This window comes from Nesoenas mayeri (assembly GCF_963082525.1).
Source record: "Nesoenas mayeri genome assembly, chromosome: 15".
Taxonomy (NCBI): domain Eukaryota; kingdom Metazoa; phylum Chordata; class Aves; order Columbiformes; family Columbidae; genus Nesoenas; species Nesoenas mayeri.
This window is the reverse complement of record NC_137559.1, coordinates 8,453,717-8,471,873: the sequence shown is the minus strand read 5'-3', so window position 1 is coordinate 8,471,873 and position 18,157 is coordinate 8,453,717. Positions and strand designations below refer to the sequence as shown.

Here is an 18,157-nt window from a genome sequence, read left to right as displayed (position 1 = left end):
TCAGATGAAGCAAGGCCTGCAGAGTCCCTGCCTGGCACAGTGATTGTGCCTGGTGGCCATTCATGCCAAGGTTACTTATTCACAAACTGTCAACAGACTACAAGCCATTAGGAACCACTAATTCATCTCCTCTGACCTCTTAGGCCTTTCAACTTTGCCTGATAAAAAGTAATCCTTAGTGGGTAGCATTTCTTCCACAAAGGCGTTCACCCATCCGTGTGTGACACGGCTGCCCGGCGGGCGGTGACAGTGCCTGTGCAAGAGATGCATCATGGCTCACCGAGGGCTGCGGGATCCTTGGCTGGGAGACACCGGGTGCCAGTGAACTTGGAAGATAATGGTGACTTGAGCTTGTTCTGGTCTGTTCTGGGGCTCACTGATGGTTCTTGAGCTCCAGTCTGGAGTCAGTGGGAAAAGATTCTCCCCCAAACATTTCTCAGCGTAAGGTAAGAGGCAGCAGGGGGTGAGTGCAGACCGGCCAGAAAGTCTTGTGGAGATGTCAGTGCCAAGAAGCCGGCACTGCACGGTCAGCACAGCAGCTCCTCCTCACCCCTCCCAGCTGCCCCAGGCTTGACGGGCCTGGAGTTCCCGGGACAAGCTAGGTTCCCCTGGGACACACTTGCTTCCCGCTGCTACTGCACCTTTTCAAGAGCATTTTGTGAGGCCCACGTTACATGCCACGGCAGAACACCAGCACACACTGCGGCCAGCCCCCTTAGAGGCTCCAGTAGGAAACGCTATTCATTTCTATTAAATGCTTAGTGTAATTAAATGAGACCCAGAGGGGAAATCCCCCGAGACACTCCCTGCAAGGAGAGGGGGCAGCGGGGCCAGGGTTGGGCTCGGCTCAGCACTGTGAGGCCCCGGGGCCTGCACCCTCCCTGGCCTCTCGGGCAAGAGCAGCCATCTCTACGGCATCACCCCACAGCCACCTCAGTTGCCATGACAGTGACACTGCCAGGCGCAGTGGCCTGTGTGGGCCGGCAGGAAACCCCAGGGCCGAGGAAGGGAGCCCCTCCACCGCCCGTTCTCCTTCACCACCGGCTTCCAAAGCGAGGCTGTGGCGGCGGGGCGGGGCGGGGCCGGCCTGCTCCCCTCTGCCCGGGCCGCCGCTGCGGAACCGCCGACCTCCTCAAGATGGCGGCGCCCTCCCCCTGATGGCGGCTCCTCGCCGGACGGTCACGTGGGGCGGGAGGGGAATCCCGGCGCGTCAGCTGAGCGCGGTCACGTGACCGGGAAGCTGAGGGTGAGGCCGGCGCTCGGCCCGGCCCCGCCTCCGGGTGTCCCGGTCCCCGCGGCGCCGGGGGAGCTGCGCCGGGCCCGGCGCGCACCGGGGCCCGCGGCGGGGTCTGGCCGCACCGGGTCGTGGGGCCTTTTCCTCCCAGCGTCGGCCCGCAGCCCCGGGGAGGGGCGGTGACCAACCCGCCGCCTGCCCCCGGGGCGGTGCTGCGGCCTCTCACCGGCTCCCGCGGAGCCGCTCGCACCGGAGCCGTGGCCTCGCCCCGCCCCGCCGCCCCCGGTGCCCGCTGCGAACCCCGCTGACCGGGGGATCCCGCCGGCTCCCGCCGCCCCGCGATGCCGTCCAACAAATCCGTCTCGGACGCGCCCATCGTCCAGTTCACCAACTGCCGCATCCTGAGGAGCCACCAGCTGCAGAGGTGAGGGTGCGGGTGCGGGTGCGGGGTGCTGGGCGGTGCGGGGCTCACGGCCGGGCTGCGGGAACATGGGGCGTCCTGGGGACTGACCTCTGGACCCCCTGTGCATGAGCTGCTGCCCGCACTTGCTCCCACTGCCCCTCATCCCCCCCTGCCTGATTTTGGAAGGAGACGAGGGGTGTTGTGCAGCCCATCTCTGCCCCTCCTTCCCCTGTATTTCGTTCTGCCAGCCCCTGGACTCCTTGGCCATCACCACCACATTTGACCAGTAGCTCATGAAAATCCCATTGCTGTTGAGTTTTGTGCAGGCAGAGGCCGGGCAGGGCAGGGCTGCCAGCTGCCTGGCTGCTGGAAGAGCAGTTCTGCCCTAGCAGACACGGGAGAGCCCATGAATGCTGCTGGGCTCTGCTCTGCCTGAGGCCACCCCTGCCACTGGCACCATGGGCAGCTGCTCCCGTGTGCCCCACCACAGATGGCAGAGGAGTCAGGTGTGTGTCACTGTCCCCTTCAGGGAGGACCTGTGGGTGCGAGAGGGCAAGATCCTCAACCCGGAGAAACTCTTCTTCGATGAGAAGGGCTCTGCTGACATCCAGCTGGACTGCAAGGACAGCATCATCGCCCCGGGCTTCATCGATGTCCAGATCAATGGTACGTGGGGGTGGAGGGTCCCAGGTGTGTCCATCACTGATCTTCAAACCCTGCCCATGAATAAGTGCTTTTCAGCTGCTCAAGGGAGATGTGAGTCACCGAACTAACGATAAAAAACAATTTTGCCTGTTTTTTTCTGCTATCACATAATTGATCTCCATGGGGTGGATGGATTTCTCAACATCATTTTCATCAGCAGTCCTGCACTGGCAGGATGCCTGCCCTGCCCTTTCCAGGATGTGGGGAGGACGGAGCAGGACTTGTCAGAGGAGCAAACCTTACCTGCAGTAGCTCTTCATGAGGGTCAAGAGAGGCGTGTTCTGCATTAGCTGATGCTGGAAGTTAGATCTCCTCTTCAGTGGGGAATCCTCAGATTTTGCTCTGCATCAAAATAAAAAGTTGCAAAATGCTGGATGCTGTGGGCAAAAGCACTTGAGCAGGATGGCAGTGGTTGGATTTGTACTTGCAGAGCCTTGCGAATGTAGGACAGGAGAAGTGCTGCTGCAGCTCTTTTCTTCTGGTCAGTGCTGTACAAATGGAGTGGCTCCTCCAGTCACACAAAATGTTTCCTCAGCATTTTCAGGTGGGAAAACATCCACTGGGGGGGCTGCAGCTTCATCTCTGTTTTGTTCATGGTGCAGGAGGCTTTGGGGTGGACTTCTCCCTGGCTACAGATGACTTCAAATCAGGGATTGACCTGGTCAGTCAGAAGATCCTCTCCCATGGAGTGACTTCCTTCTGTCCCACCCTGGTGACCTCTCCTCCATCTGTGTACCACCAGGTAAGTGACTTTCTCATGCTCTCATCCACAGGTGATAAAGGGCTGATGTTGGCACGAAGAGGTGAGAGGGCCAAGGCTGGGTCTGCAGAGATAACTGCTTGGGTGGAAAAGCTGTGGGCATGAGGACTCTACCCCTGGATTTCTTGCCCTTAACCTTTAGACCGCTGAGGCAGTGATGTCTCCAAGGCCAGCTTTGCACAACAGGACTGGCAACTGGCTTTTTCTTTGCGAGCTGCACTTGGCTGATGGTCCTGAGTGGTCCAGCTACAAAGGTCTCTCTGGACCCGAAGTTTGGGTTTATTTTGGCAGGCTGGGGTGTTGTGTCTGGGGTGCCATGTCTGATAAACCCCTTTCTCTAGGTTCTTCCTCAGCTCAGTATAAGAAATGGTGGGGCCCACGGAGCAGGTATCCTGGGTAAGTGATTTCATGCCTCACTATCCTCTCTGGTGCAATTATCTTGTTAATTGTTAAGGAGAAAGAAGCTACTGTAGGTCCAGCAGAAATGGGAGCTGAAGCTCTCTCAGCGGGAGGAATGCACATGTGGGGATAGACCCGCTTTCTCCCTCAGCCTGTGCCTGACCTTTGCCGTGGTCTCTGCCATTGTACACACACAGCTCCAGCCCTTTCAAGCTCCACAGGCCATTTCCCAGTGCTGCATCTTTTGCTGTGCTGAGCTCAGTTACCTGAGCCATGTCTTTTGTTGTGGGAGAATGGCATGAGCGTGACTGGAACAGGGTAGACACAGCAGATTTCTTCGTCCTTGGCATTGAGAAGAAGGCTCATGGCTTTGTGTTCCTGTTTGGGCAGGGGCCCATCTGGAAGGACCATTCATCAGCAAGGAGAAGAAAGGGGCTCACCCGGAGCACTGCCTCCGCACCTTCGAGGCAGGAGCCTTCCAGGACCTGCTGGCCACCTACGGGTCCCTAGACTGTGTCCGGATAGTCACCCTGGCCCCAGAGATGAAGAGGAGCAGCGAGGTGATCCAGGAGCTCACCCAGCGGGGCATCTGTGTCTCGCTCGGTAAGGGCTGGGGCAGGAGAGGCTCTGTCTCCCTGTGCCACACACGCCGTGCAGCTGCTTTCTGGGGCTGTAGCATCAATAATGGTGTCTCAGTGTGACTGGACGAGGTGGGACTTTCTTTTGCCTGGCCTGCATGCAGGTGACAGACCTGTCACAAATGGGGACCTCACTTGATGCTGTGAACCTGTCTCTCTCTGTTCATTAAGGGTCAAACTTCATATTGATTGAAAAGCCCTTGCAGTTTAACACAAGGTAATATTTGGTGCTGTAAATACCCAGGAAAGAATAGCAATCTTACTCAAATAGAGTTGTAGTTGAGGGTTGACAACATGGAAGGGTTCAAACTCTGAAGTTCAACTGCTTTAGGCCTTGTTTGACAGGTTAAATAATTTTCCAAAGTTTACTGCTGAGTTTTGGTAATTCTATTTTTCAACCAGGACCACTGTAGGAAATGTCTCCCTCCAATGTCTGGTAGGCCCCTGACTTAAAACTGGCTGCATTTTTCTCGTCCTCTGTTTCACAAAAAAAAGCGGGGGGGGCATTGGAGTTATTCAGGGCAAAATTACACCTTACATGAGAAGGACATTCATACCACAGAGCATCTCTTATCTCACAGCCACACAAAGCAAAGAACTACAGACAGGCAAGGTTTGCCCACAGAGCATTAGAGCTGCTGCCTGTGTTGGGGAAAACAGAGTTTTCCTGCTGGGTAGTTTTATCCCCATATTCTTTTTTTGCAAAGTTTCCACCATCTCTACTCCCTCAACTGCTCTCTGTAATTACATATCTGAGGACAGGAGAAAGGCACGTCCTTGGACCTCTAGTCCAGCATGAAGGCAGCTCTCTGTGACCAAGGCAGCATCTCTGATGTGAAAAGTGAACGTGTTCAGCCAAAACACCCACTGCCAGAGTCCCCCACGGTCATGGCCAGACACCTCTGTGCTGAGGCATCTCAGACCCCAGCCTGTTGGTGGGGCATCAGAGCACAGTCCTAGTGATGGAGCATCTGCCCTCCTGTGGGGAAATAAACAGAGAGATGGGCAGAAAAGTCACGCGTTGGTCTTTGTTGCCAGGTCACTCGGTGGCTAACCTTGCCCAGGCGGAGGAGGCTGTGCAGCACGGTGCTACCTTCATCACTCACCTCTTCAACGCCATGTTGCCGGTGAGTAGCTGAGGGAACTGGCCCTGCACGGGTTTTGCTTTCAGCGCTGTCTCTCCTGCTCCCCACGGAGTCGTATTCTCCCTGGCTTGTTTCATACCAGGCCTTGCAGTGAGGTTTCAGCACCAAACCTCTGGCTTCATATTTCTACTGTCTGATCTAAAATGGAGTCAAGGCTGTAGCAGACTCTAGAAAATGCAAGGAAATGCCCATATTTGTCTGGTAAAGGACAGGCTGCCCACCTGCCAGGTGCTGTTTGATAGAGACAGCAGCTGCATCCCCTGACAGGAAGGGTCTCAGCCCATGAGTCCTGATGACACTCCACAGCTTGTCCTCTCTCCCCTCGGGCAGTTCCACCATCGTGACCCTGGGATTGTGGGGCTGCTGACAAGTGACAAGATTCCTGCTGGGCGGAGGGTCTTCTACGGCATGATCTCTGACGGCATCCACACCAACCCTGCCGCCCTGCGCATCGCGCACCGAGCCCACCCCAAAGGTGAGCCATGCTGGGCCCGTGCAGTGTCACCAGCTGTCCTGAGCGCTGTGCCATCTCCACAGAACACTCGTGCAAGTGCTGTGGTGTTGCTGTCTGAAAGAGGTTACAGCCGTGTGTGCTGATCCACCAGCCCTCTTGCCTTGGTCTGATGTGGCCGGAGGCACCTTGGCCCCTCTCTGGGAGGGCCAGCGCGGTGCAATGCTCAGAGCTGCAGCAAAATCAGATGCAAAACTTAACACAGCCTCTTTTTTCTTTCCTCAGGCCTGGTGCTGGTGACAGATGCCATCGCTGGCATGGGGCTGGCACCAGGTCGGCACACGCTGGGTCAGCAGGTGGTGGAGATCGATGGGCTGAACACCTACATTGCAGGTAAGTGCCTCTCGCTAAAGAGCTGGCAACAGCGCTGCCACTTGTCCCCATTCCTGGAGAGCTCAGCACACCTTGTAGTGCTTGTCAGTGTCAGGTAGCCCTTCAACTCACTCCTCATGCAGCCAAGGATTTCTGCCCCTTTGGTCCCATTATGCTTTCCCACTACCCCACTTCTCTTTGATGTGAGTTGTGGGACCTGCTCAGTGCCACCCTGTTCCTCTTCCAGGCACAAAGACCCTGAGTGGCAGTGTGGCGACCATGGACACGTGTGTGCGACACTTCCAAGAAGCCACAGGTAAGTGAGCCTTGTCTGTAAGCTGTTGCTCCCTACATTGACATGGGAAGAGGTCTCATTCTTGCCAGCTGTGTTCACTGTACCAGGGAACATTTCCTCTTACCTGAGACATGAAGAGAAGGGCTGGGATCAGCAGCACTGGCCGCAGATGAGCACCTTTTTTGAGGGGAGGTTTCATTTTAATCCATAGCACTAATGAGAGGTGAACACTCCTGATACTTTTTCACAAAGGTGAATGATTTTCCCCTCCCCATACCCTCGGTGTTCAGTTCTCATCTTCCCCCTGTCACCCATAGTGATGTTTCACCTCCCCAGCTCCAGCCAGCTGTGGCGAGGCTGTTCCAGCTCGGTCCCTGCCAGGCTGACAGTTACCTTAGCCAGGGGGTTTTGGGCTGCTCTGGCAACGGGGCTGTTTGCTGCCCTAATGTCTCCCCCCTTCTCTGTTCAAGGGTGCTCGGTGGAGACCGCGTTGGAAGCAGCGTCTCTGCATCCAGCCCAGCTCCTCGGGATTGAACACAGGAAGGGGACACTAAATTATGACTCCGATGCAGGTACTGGTAAGGGGACAGTAGGTACTGGTATGGGGACAACAGTATGAAGGCTGCCAGGTGCTGGAGCAAAGCGGGGGCTGCTGCAAACTTATTTTCATCCCCTGCTTCATTGGGAGCCACAGAGAGGCTCGCTCTGCCTGGGATTTGCTCTGGGCTTTTGCTCCGGTGTTTTTTCCCTTGGATGCTGTTCGTGTTTCCTGAGCCCTTTGCAGAGACTCCTATGTCTCAGCCACACGTAACAGAGCCACCCAGCAAGGACGGCACTGCACTGCTGTCCTGCTGCTGTGTCTGGGTGGGGGGAAGCTCTTTCCCACAGAGCCCAGCTTTTCCTAACCAGCTTCAGCCACTCCATTTCTCTGACAGCTCCTTCCTCTCTTGTCTGATGCAGATTTCCTGATGCTGAATGATGACCTGTATGTACAAGCCACGTACATTGCGGGTGAGGAAGTCTGGAGACAGGATGCGTTGGGCATGTGACGCTGGGCTGTCCTGGTGCCCTCTGAGGCTCCCTCGCACTGTGGTTAGCAGCCTTGGTTACCACCCCACTTCTCTCCTGTTTCTTTTTTTTAAAATTTCTTCCTGAAACTCCCTTAAAGGAGCCTCATACCAAAGAGCTGCGTTTTCCAGCACAACCGCTGCTTCCAGTTACAGCCATGCCTGCAACAAATTTGTTGGTGCTCAGCTGGGGGAGTGGGGAAAGCAGGCAGCTCTGTGCTGGGGAGGACTGTCAGTCCCTGGAGTGACCTGAAGGACTGCACAGCTGTCCTGCGTGGAGTCCCCAAACAGAGGTGCTCCTGTCACAGTCTTACAGCAGTGTGAAGCTGTCCCAGCCTTCGCACTGTTTTACACAGCACACACTACCCTGCCCCATGCCGAGGCAGGCTCAAGCCATCGCCATTCCTCCGCCTGCTGTTTGCCTCGCTCCTGGGCAGCTGGGGCTGGTTAGACATCAGCTTACACCAGCTCAGCTCACGGCTCTTCATGTTAAAAGGTTCCCGTTGTGTCAGCAGAACTGGAGGATCGCATTCTGATCCCTCGGCAATCCCTCTGTCGTGTGTCCTCCGGAGCAAGGCTGTCACAGCTCGCCGACTCGGTGCCATCGTGAGGCTGTGAATCCATGTGGGATGAATCCTCAGGGCAGAGATCAAACCCAGGAAAAACAAGGCATTGCTGGTCCTTTGTGCCTTTTCCCTGCATGGGCAGTGAGTCCACAGCACGTGGTTTGTCTGGAGACATGGACAGCATCCTGCCGCAGAAAGCAACATTCCCCTCAACCCTTTGTTGTGGCTGGACAAGTTCTGCAGGCTCCGTTCTCAGCCTTTGCGTCGTGTGATGGGTCTGTGTGTTCCTCAGGCCACAGACGGAAGCTTTTGCTTTAGGGGATGCATCCAGGCTGGTAGCGATGGGCTCACGAGCCCTTGGTCCAGCTCAGGGACTGAGGGAGGACTGCAGTGGGATTCTGGCCTCTCAAGACCGTTGCTGATAGCTCATTATTCCTGTGCTCATTATTATCTTCTCCAATACCTGACTGTGAGCTCTTTACCTGACACTTGGACACTTCTATGTGAAGACTGATGCTGATTTCAAACCTACCGCAGTCAGAAAAGCCTTGCGATAAGTCTCAGACAAACTCTGACAAGCCTCAAACCAATTAACTGGGTTGTGTTTTTTTTGCAGTGAGGTGAGGGCTTAGACAAGGGCGAAGTCTTAGCAAGAGTGGAGGTTGTAAGGCGAGACAAAAGTCTGGTCAGGATTGGCGGAAATGTGCCGACTTTTCCAGTACCTTTTTATAACATTTAATAGCATTTGGAAGTGCTTTCCTTGCACTTTAGAGCACTGCTGGAATAACTGGCAGCCTCGGAGAATTTCTACCATCAACTGCCGATGTCAGCAGAAACTATAACCTCCAGTATTTGAAGCACTTGAAAGAGACGTCAAATACTGTGCTGTGAAATGGGATGTGCTACGGCATTACAAATCTCAGCGGGGGCACTTTTGACTGCTGTTGAAAAAAATCCATGGGAAAAGAAAAAAAATGCATATGAAACAAGGTGTCTAACTTTTTTATTTACAAAATTAAATAATCAAGAGGAAATCTAAAATAGAAACGGAATTGGACAATACCTGCGTATGTGTATTACCTTTTTTTTTCTGCTGAAGAGCCACCCTACCCTACCCGTGGTGCGGTATGTGCCAGGCTGGGATGGGAGCTGCCGCTGGGGGGGCTTGATGGGGACAAGGTTGATGTGAGTGATCCCCGAGCGGCCCTGGGGTTCGATCCCATGGATGTGGCCACAGCCAGACAGTGTCTGGCAATGGAAACGTGGTCCAGCAGCTCCTGAGGAGTCCGGAGCCGAGGGAGCTGAGTGTATGGGGGTCAGAGCAGCACCCAGGGGGGAGCTGGACACCCCCAGCATTAAAAAATAATGTCACTTTGTTGTGAGAATGGATTTTATCAGAAGAATCCACTTTATTTCTATGATGGGTGACAGATGATGCAGACAAAGGAAAGGCAATTGCAGTCATATTTCTTGACTTCAGAAAGGTTTTTCATGCTGTTGTTCATGACTTTCTCCTTAGCAAATTAGAAAATATTATGTAGATGAGTCTACAAGAGAACAGACACATTGGAAAAGCCATTTTCAACGACAGAGGGGCTACTGAAGGGCACGGTCAATGGGAAAGCTTGTCTTGAATGGGTTCCGTGGCGGTCCAGTGATGTTCAAGTGATACTGTGCAGCAAGATACTGCAGATTATTTCCTTGGGAAATCTTTCCTGGTAAGGATAAAGATACTAAACACCTCTCAAGACAGCAGCACTCTCATTAACAGAGCTTTTAAGTAACGAACTAGAAAATAAGTATGTTGAAAAAAAAAAAAAAAAAGAAAAAACAAACCACGAGTAGGAAGCTAAATATCACGATTTTAACCGGTTCTGGTACTCAGGGACCTGGGCACATACATCTCAGACCCTCTTAAAGGTTCGTTTATCTTAATGCTCTGACTCTAGCCATGAGAAACAAGGCTGAGCGCCCCGCAGCGCCCGCCAGGCTCTGCAGGGGAGCGCGGTGCTGGGGTCGCTGGTCCCCCCGGGCCTTCCCGCGGCCGCCAGGAGCCGAGCGGAGGGGCCGGGCGGCCTGTGACGAGCCCCTCGCCCCCGTCCCTCCCGCTGGGTCCGTGCTGGGTGCCGGGGGACAGCCGGCCGGGCAGGCTCCGCTCTCCTGCATTGCGGCGGGCGGAACGCAGGCGCGGGGCGCGGCCGGAGGGGCGGCGGGCGGAAGCGTTAGAGCGGCGCACGGCGAACGGGCCCTTCCCGCCTTCAGCCCGGGCCTCGGCGGTTTCCTCAGGCCCACGCCGGGTGGCGGCGGAGGCTGCTCGGCGTGGAGCGGGTAAGAGCTGTGCCCGGCCCTCGCCGCCTCTCGCTTCTGTCCCGGGGCGGGCTCTTCTCCCGGCACCGGCCCTTTGCCGCGGCACTTTCCTCCCGGCCCAGGCCCCTCCAGCCGCAGCTCTGCCCTCAGCTCCCGGGGTTTGCGATTTAGAGCTTCCCCAGTTCCTGCTCACTGCCGTATTCTGATAAGCCATGTTTTTTATTGTTTTAATTTCCTCATGTGTTCTTGTCTTGTTCACAGGCAGACTTCCAAGCTTTACTTTGCAACTGCTTTGCAGGAGGTGTGCGGGTAAAAATGCATCAAAGGGAGTCTTAAGGACTTGTGTTTAGTATAAAGATGCATTTTTTGTGTGTTGCCAGAGCTGTGCTGGAGAGAAATTTCTTGCTATGGAGACGTATTATGCCGTAGAATAACCTTCAGGAAAAATGAGAAATCTTCCACTTGGGGCCTTTAAAAATGGAGGAGGAGAAAAGATAAAGAAAACAGTCTGTGGGAAGCCTTGGCTGAGCAGGAGTGGGTGGCGTTCTGCAAGACAGAGTTTGTGTCTCTGGTTTTTGCAGTGAAGGGGGCTCATTTGGTGCCCTCCAAACCGGGAACATGGCAGGGCCGGTGTCCCACCCTGTGCTGTGTTGATTTATCATATAAATGAGCAACACACCTCAAATGTGAAACCAGAAAAGGGATTTATAAGCCACTAGTCTGATCTCCCATGTAAGAGGGGGGATGACTTCAGAAAACTCAGTTTTGGAATCAGTTTTGCAGGTGAGACATTCGTGCTTCTTTTAAACGTTGTTCCTTCCCCCATCCCCTGTCCAAGGCTCCCCAAGGCACGTTCCAAGCCAAGCTGGAGTCCTGCATTTCCCAGCTGGAGGCGAATCTTCACCTCAGCCCAACCCCACAACACGGTACGTTTCCCCTTTCACAGTCTGCAGCCTTACTCCAGCCTCAGGTCTGATTTAGCAGACCTGGATGTTTTTATTCTCTACCCTCTGTTTTCTGTTCTTGTGTTACATGACTTTTGTTCTAAATGCAAAACAACATAAAGAATTGATAAGAACAGTCTCTCTGGAAGCAGCTTTATCTTTCATTCCTGTGATGTTCATTCTCCCCATTTTCTGTATTCTTTCACGTGTTCTCGTTTTTCCCATCTAATGGCTCGTTGTTTGGTTCTGCTACAGCTCTGCTTTTGTTTTCCGGTCTTCAGGAAACACTGTGTCAGAGTGTCTGGGCCCTTAAATGCCAGTAGGTTTATTTTTGTGGAACTTGTTCCTCATTGTTCATGTTCCAAAGAGAAATTACATGAAAGATAAAATCTCTAAAATACTTTTCAGAAGATCAGTTTGATCTAGTCAGTCCAGCTTATAAATATATGAAGATGTACATCCTGCTCCTACTGATGGCTGGTACTTAACATTTAGAAGAGGGATGTGGCTACTTTTTGTAAGAGGCCTAGATGAGTGTTTGCTGGTACAGCCAAGGATGTAGCAGGGATTAATACTTGCCCACACACCGTGCTTGAGCATCAGACTCTTTTGTTGGACCTGTATCTTGTGCTTGGTACATGGTATCCAGCAGCAGGGGAAGGCTGCTCCTGGGGGGAGGCAGGAGCTGAGCACAGTGACAAGGCAAGCAGCGGCAGCAGCTTGGCCAGAAAAGGGCCTGTTTGCACAGTACCTGACCCAGGAGAGCGAAACGTTACTGGTGGTATAACCAGGCTGTGCCTGGAGTCCAGATCGCCAGAGAAGTCTGTGGTGATGAGGCAGATCCAAGCTCTAGCCAGAGGTTCAAGGTCTGGATCACTGAGGTACCTGCAGTAGTGCTGTGCGTGAGATCCTCAGCTTAAAATAACTCCCAAGCAAGGGGGACGAGCTGGCCTTGAATGCAGCCAGCTGAACTCCTTGAAGAAGGGGGAAATGTGTGCTCAGGACTCTTGACACCCAGGTCCTAGGAAGATACATCTCACATTTTTGAGTGGCTACAAGCCCCACTGCAGCACTTCTGCCTCACACTTGTGTTAGTCTGTTCTCAGTGTGGGACTCTGTGTTGGATCTGCAAGACACAGCTCGTTTGGAGAGTCACAGAGGGATGCACTGCAGCCAAGAGAGATGGGTCTGTGCCCATTCCAAGGTACTAGTGTTGTACATCAAGCTTTTTTGTGCCTTGAAGTGTGTGAGGCAGACGTGAGAAGGCTGTGCCAATCCGGAGTTCCCAAACTGAGATCTTTGGGGATCGCTGTCGCAGAAGAACAACTATGCTTTTTAGAGAATTTGCTCTGACACAAGGGATTGGGATTACTGTTGTGGTCAGGTCAGTTTGTATGAGGGTCAAGCAAAGTCCTGCTTTTGAGGGTATGCTCACTACTCAGATATTTCCCAGTTCTCCAGAGAAAAGACACCAAACTGGACTCTTGGATTTGTCAGTTGCTTTGGGGGAAGGGTTTTTAAGCCCTGTGTAGCTTCTGTGCCATCAGTAGTGAACTTACTGCAGTGTAGGATTTTTAATGTATATAATAAGCAGTTAAGGTGTATTTTTTTTCCCTTTAATAATATTTCACAGTATTTTAGCTTCTAGAAGCACTTGGAGTTTCCTTTCAATCAAATGCAGTCATGGATTAGTCAGAGGTGGTATGAACCCAGAACACGTTCAGAGACTCAGTGATCAGCATCCCATGATATGGTTTGGAAGGCCCATCATAACCTGTGTTTTGTCTCTCTTGGTCTTTTTCTTGAGTGCAGCAGAGGAGACACGGCACACTATCAATGTCCTGTGCTCCCATGAGACTCCTTTTACGAAGAAGCAACAAGTGATAAACCGCGTTTGGGAATTATCGTCTCAAGATGGCCAATGATCAGAAGAGCACGGAGAAGGCAGGTGAGCTTGAGCTTTCCCTTCAGGAGATGGTGACATTCAGTTTTTTTCTGTAGACTTCTTATATTGCAGCTTTTGATTGGATCACCTTTCTGCAGCGGTGCCTTACAGAAGGAGTTGCAGTAGCATCTCTGTAGTAGGAAACTGCCATATTGTTAGAAATGTTACCCTTTATGTTTTCTAGACATTAAACCTGGTGATGCAGAAGTTCAGCAAAGCAATGGGCAGGCTTCACAGGGGGTGGGATACAGGAAACAATCTGACTAACTTTCTGAGGCAAAACCAAAGTGGTTTGTGTCATCTGACAACAGCTTCCAATTTGATTTTACAGTTTCTGAGGTGGACCCAGAAGCATCTGGCGCACCTCAGGACGCAGTCCCTGGTGTTGCTAGTGCTGAGCAGACACAAACTGATTTAAGAGCCACCAAGCGGGAGAACTGGAATGGAGCCTTGAGTTTTGCTGCCTCTGGGCAAGAACCCGACTTTCCCATCCCAGAAGAAGACTTTCCTCTGGCTCCATCAGTTCCAGCAAGCCAGCCTATAGAGCGTGCAGCAGATAGTGAAGTGCTGGGTGACTCACTGCCTACAGACTCAGCAGCTGTGCCGCAGATTACAGCCTTGCAGAAACCTGAGGTGACTCAAACTGCAGGTGGCGCACCCAAAAAGGGTAGCAGCCATGTCAGAGTAAAGATCCCCCAACCAGAGACTGCTCCTGAAGATGAGACAGTGGCAGAGAAATCAACAGGAGGTGGAGCTGCCCAGAAGAAGAAAAAGAAGAAACAAAAACCGTCTGTCAATAAAAAGATAGAGCAGACTGAGATCAATAGGAAGGCAAAGGAAGAAGCTAATCGTTGTCAGAATAAAGATACTTCCCACCGGGATGAGACATCACAGGTATTTAAATATTGATGGGATCCCATAATTTATAAACCCTTGAGCAAAAGAGAAACTGTATCTCTTTGTGTAGTTTAACAGTTAGTGTGCTGGCTTGAGATGAAAGCTGAAAGACAAATATTGCTGCTTATTTCTTACAGCAGCTGTTTTCTTTCTGTGCTAGACAGCTGAGGAATCTAACTAGCAGAAAGGATGTTGATGTTCCTTCGTTGTCTGCTTCAGACTTGTGCTGAAACGTTTCATGTTTAGATTTGTGATGGCTAATCCTGGGAAGCTGGGTGCTACGTTTTCTTAAAAATAAAAAATGCAGGTAACTGTCTTTGGGCAGTGCCAAGCTGCCATCTGTGCGTGCTGAACTAGGCCCTGTGCCCATGACTTGCATGTTATGTGATAGGATGAGTTGCTCATGTAATGCAAACAGCAAAGCTGAGGTGTAGAACAGCTGAGGCTGTGGCAGGGTGTGGTGTGCAGCTAAAGGTGCTTCCGAGATGGTTCCCACTGCGAGGCATGGCCCGGAAAGTGACTGAAGTTGCAGGTTATGTGTAAACACACCATTAAGGCACACCCAGAGGTTTTCTAATGTTCTGCTAAGGTCCAGGTCTTCATTTTATTTTTCTTGTCAGCATTTGTATAGTTACTATTAACAAACAATGCCAGCTGAGCAATACTAACATACAAAACTGCAAAAAACTTGCTTTCGTTAATATTCTACATGGCAGTGGCGCTGGGTGTTCACCTGCCTCTTGACACATTCTATCCAAAGTGCTGCTTCACCAACAACTCTACCAGTAAACACCGCTGAGTAACAGAAAGGTCAAAAGATTTGAAGGTGATGTAAAGTCCTTTCTGGTCCACGGGAAGGAGACTGGTGTAAGGAAACGAAGGTGACAGCATGAGAGCTTTTGTGTTTACATAACAGTTAAGAATTGCCTCAATGCCAGGGTACAGCCCTGTTTCCCTCTCCCCTCCACTGCTCAGTTAGCCAGCTGACTTTGCTCAATGGGACTTGGCTTCTTCCACCTTCGTGGGCTTCAGCTCCCTTCACCTCATGCATTTCTGGCTGAGACACAAAGACTTGACTTCTGGTTTTGTCCATTGTTTCCTTTTGCTTTCCAGCAGGTTTGAGTGTAGGGGGTTTTGTTGTTAATGATTATTCCTCCCATCTGTAAGTTGATTTGACAGCTTCTTTCAGAGAAAAGGCCCTGGACAGAGAACAGCATCATCTGAATGACAGCCAAGTGTCAAATCCATCAAACAGAGGCAGTGAGTTGCAACCAGACATTTGTCCAGTGCTTTAAGTTTATCTAATGAAAAGCACTGTAGGGAAAATGTGATGAAGTCTATAAAGTGATCACCAGAACATGAAATTTGAAATAGCTCTGATTTTATGCAGATACCTTTTTTCCCTGTGTAGCAGCTGCTGCTCTAATTTTTGGATGACATTTCCTCATGCTCACTCTGCTCCATGTTGCATAGCAGTCAGATGACCAGCTGTGGAAAGAGCTGAGCTGGTGTGTGGAACAGCTGGAACTTGGCCTGAAGACACAGAAACCCACTCCAAAGCAGGGTAAGCATTCAGGTACACGAGAGGTCTCCCCCGTGGGCAGGGTTGGCAGACGTGCAGGGGCAGAGCCAGTGGGAAGTCTTAAACTGTGCGTTATTTCTCCCTTGCGCTGCTTCAGCCGAGGAGGCTCTCCGTGCGATCAAGACACTGCGCAGTGACAAGGCTCCGCTGGTGAAGAAGCGTCAGCTCATGAGAACCATGTTTGGAGACTACAGGAAGAAGATGGAGGAGGATTGGTGCAAAGAGCTGAAGCTCATGGAAGCAGGTAGGAGAACTTTGAAAGGGCTTCACTCTTCCTCTCTGTACTGCTTTGCAGAGTGGGGCCTCACTACATGAGATGGCTAAACATCTGTTATTGCTCTTTTCTCTCCTCTTTAAGCTCTGAAATCTGCCACAATCGTGGAAGTGAAGAGAGACATCCGCAACAAGAACGGCCGGTTCATTAGGAAGTGCTCAGGAGCTTACAGGAAGAGCCAAGCTTCAGCAGAATCCCCTTCAGAGTCACCCAGGACACTTAACACAGGCCCATTCAAATTCTTAAATTGCCAAGAAGAGTTTCGCTTTAATTTCTTCTAGGAAAGTCTTTCAGACTAGAACTGTTGCTAAGAACTGTGCTGAGTCTCCTATAAACTTAAGAACAGTGGAAAGATGCTGTGCAGTAGAAAATTTTACGCAAGAATCTCTGTGTATTTCCCAAAGAAAGGATCCTCTTTCAAAGTGCCTTTTCTAGAGGGTTGAAACAGATCTGCCTACTACACATATGACCCCAAGACTCTGTCTGCATAGTACGACTCTGTAGAAAAGCACCTTTGGAAAAGATCAGCACAGAATCTTGAAGGATCTGTTTTTCTTCCTGTACAACTGACATTAACCTAAGAATCTGTCTTTTATACTGGGAGATTTTCACATTCTCCTGTTGCTCTTAAATAGAGCAGACCTTTTATAGTCATGCATACAGAAGAGAACGGTTTGTAATGGAGATCCAGCTTCTGTGAAGATCCAGCAGTGTAAACATAATAGATAGTTGAAAACTTCCACTTTGTGAGAGTCTGCAGCTGCTGGTATCTGGAAAGCACTGGGCAGTGTCTGTCTTCACTCCCATCGAGAGAGTACGAGTTCAGGCTCGTGGAAATGAGTGAGAATCATCCTTGCTCAATCATCACTAATTGACAGGTATTAGACTTAGAAGAGAACTGCGAATACTGATTTAATCTAGCCCAGGGATGTAAGGACAGTGGTTTCCAGACAGAGAAAGACTTTTGTTCTGGCCAGCTAGGAAGGATCCACAAGCAGTTCTTTAAAAAGGGAATTTTTCTTTATAAGTAGTCTGGTTACAACCACCAGTGACTCAGATTATAAATCAGCCAAACCTTGGGTGGCGTTGACATGAGCTGTGAGAGCCCAAAGACTCATTTGATTGTATTAAATTTTCACTTTTGAATGTGTCTCCAGTGTTAAATTTTCACTTCCTGAATATGTCTCCAGTGTTTCGATACTGCATCAGCCATCTCCTGCGTTCATGCAGAAAATCTTCCCCACTCAGCCTAAAAAAGCTGCAGGAGCAGAAGTCCTTTAAAGGGAAACATGGTGTCAGGTGTCCCTTGGGTGCAGTGCTTCCCTTCCTTTTTATAGTCCAGTCAGTCACCATGCATGAGGAACGAGAAATGGGAGTGTAGGCAGATTCCAGGGTGTGCTGAGAGCAGCTGAGACATGGTAGAAAACATTTGCTGGGAAAGACTTCCAAAAACCTGATGCTGGCTACAAAAAAATGCTTTATTACTAAGCTCTGATGCATTCAGTTGCCTCTGTGAGGATATTTATTTTGTTTTAAATATTTTAAAGAATGCCTGTCTAAGCATAAGGAGAAATTGAACGTAGGTAACATCTGATTAGGAGAAATATGTGGAGAAGACTTTGAGACTTACGGAAATCAGTATGTTAGCAGAATATTGTTATACTTGCTAGGGAGCACTGCTGTTATTTTCACTGTATGGAACAACACTGTACAGTATCTTTTGGATTTCCGGGGTTTTATATTAAACATACAAAAGCTGTGTCATTGTCAAACTTCTAGTGTTTTCATGCCATTTACTAAGATTAAAGAGCATCTTGTACATGACCTTGGAACTACAGCTGTTTGCCTTCCTAGCTGGTTATGCAGCATATGTCTGGGACAGAGTTGTTTTTCTCCTTGTCTTGTTTCAGGTACAGCTAGAATTGCTAGAAAGTTATAACGTCCCATGCTGTGGAAGGCTGTAGGAGTATTCTGGGAAGCATTCTTACATAATTGCCTCGTGCTTGTACTGTTTGTTAGGCATTCACAATTAGAATAAAGATACCAGTGAGATGGATGGTGTGACCTAATCAAGATGGGTTTTTCTCCAAAGAGGGCAGAAAAAAGTGCATTCTGATACATGCATGGCTCCTGTGGGTTTTCAGAGGTCTGTGTAATACTGACTTGAAAAACC

General features: G+C 50.9%; 2 protein-coding genes across 5 annotated transcripts; both read left to right on the top strand.

The window, feature by feature from the left end:
* The first annotated feature begins 1,247 nt into the window (after positions 1-1,247).
* Positions 1,248-9,095, top strand: AMDHD2 (amidohydrolase domain containing 2). Of its 2 annotated transcripts, XM_080353787.1 has the most exons (12): positions 1,248-1,658; positions 2,167-2,303; positions 2,945-3,084; positions 3,444-3,498; positions 3,892-4,104; positions 5,178-5,266; positions 5,615-5,759; positions 6,021-6,128; positions 6,355-6,423; positions 6,873-6,974; positions 7,363-7,413; positions 7,985-9,095. In XM_080353787.1, the coding sequence occupies exons 1-12, from the start codon at positions 1,576-1,578 to the stop codon at positions 8,077-8,079; spliced, it is 1,287 nt and encodes a 428-aa protein (XP_080209913.1). In that variant the 5' UTR covers positions 1,248-1,575; the 3' UTR covers positions 8,080-9,095. The 2 variants fall into 2 exon arrangements, with proteins under 2 accessions (XP_080209913.1, XP_080209914.1); XM_080353788.1 differs by having other exon boundaries at positions 7,363-9,095.
* A 137-nt stretch (positions 9,096-9,232) lies between these two features.
* On the top strand, positions 9,233-17,808 carry LOC308046104 (UPF0488 protein C8orf33 homolog). 3 transcript variants are annotated; one of them, XM_080353791.1, is made up of 7 exons: positions 9,233-10,363; positions 11,181-11,268; positions 13,099-13,234; positions 13,563-14,125; positions 15,605-15,692; positions 15,808-15,954; positions 16,069-17,808. In XM_080353791.1, the coding sequence occupies exons 3-7, from the start codon at positions 13,201-13,203 to the stop codon at positions 16,263-16,265; spliced, it is 1,029 nt and encodes a 342-aa protein (XP_080209917.1). In that variant the 5' UTR covers positions 9,233-10,363; positions 11,181-11,268; positions 13,099-13,200; the 3' UTR covers positions 16,266-17,808. The 3 variants fall into 3 exon arrangements, with proteins under 3 accessions (XP_080209917.1, XP_080209915.1, XP_080209916.1); XM_080353789.1 differs by having other exon boundaries at positions 15,602-15,692; XM_080353790.1 differs by lacking the exon at positions 9,233-10,363 and having other exon boundaries at positions 11,043-11,268; positions 15,602-15,692.
* Positions 17,809-18,157: the final 349 nt, after the last annotated feature.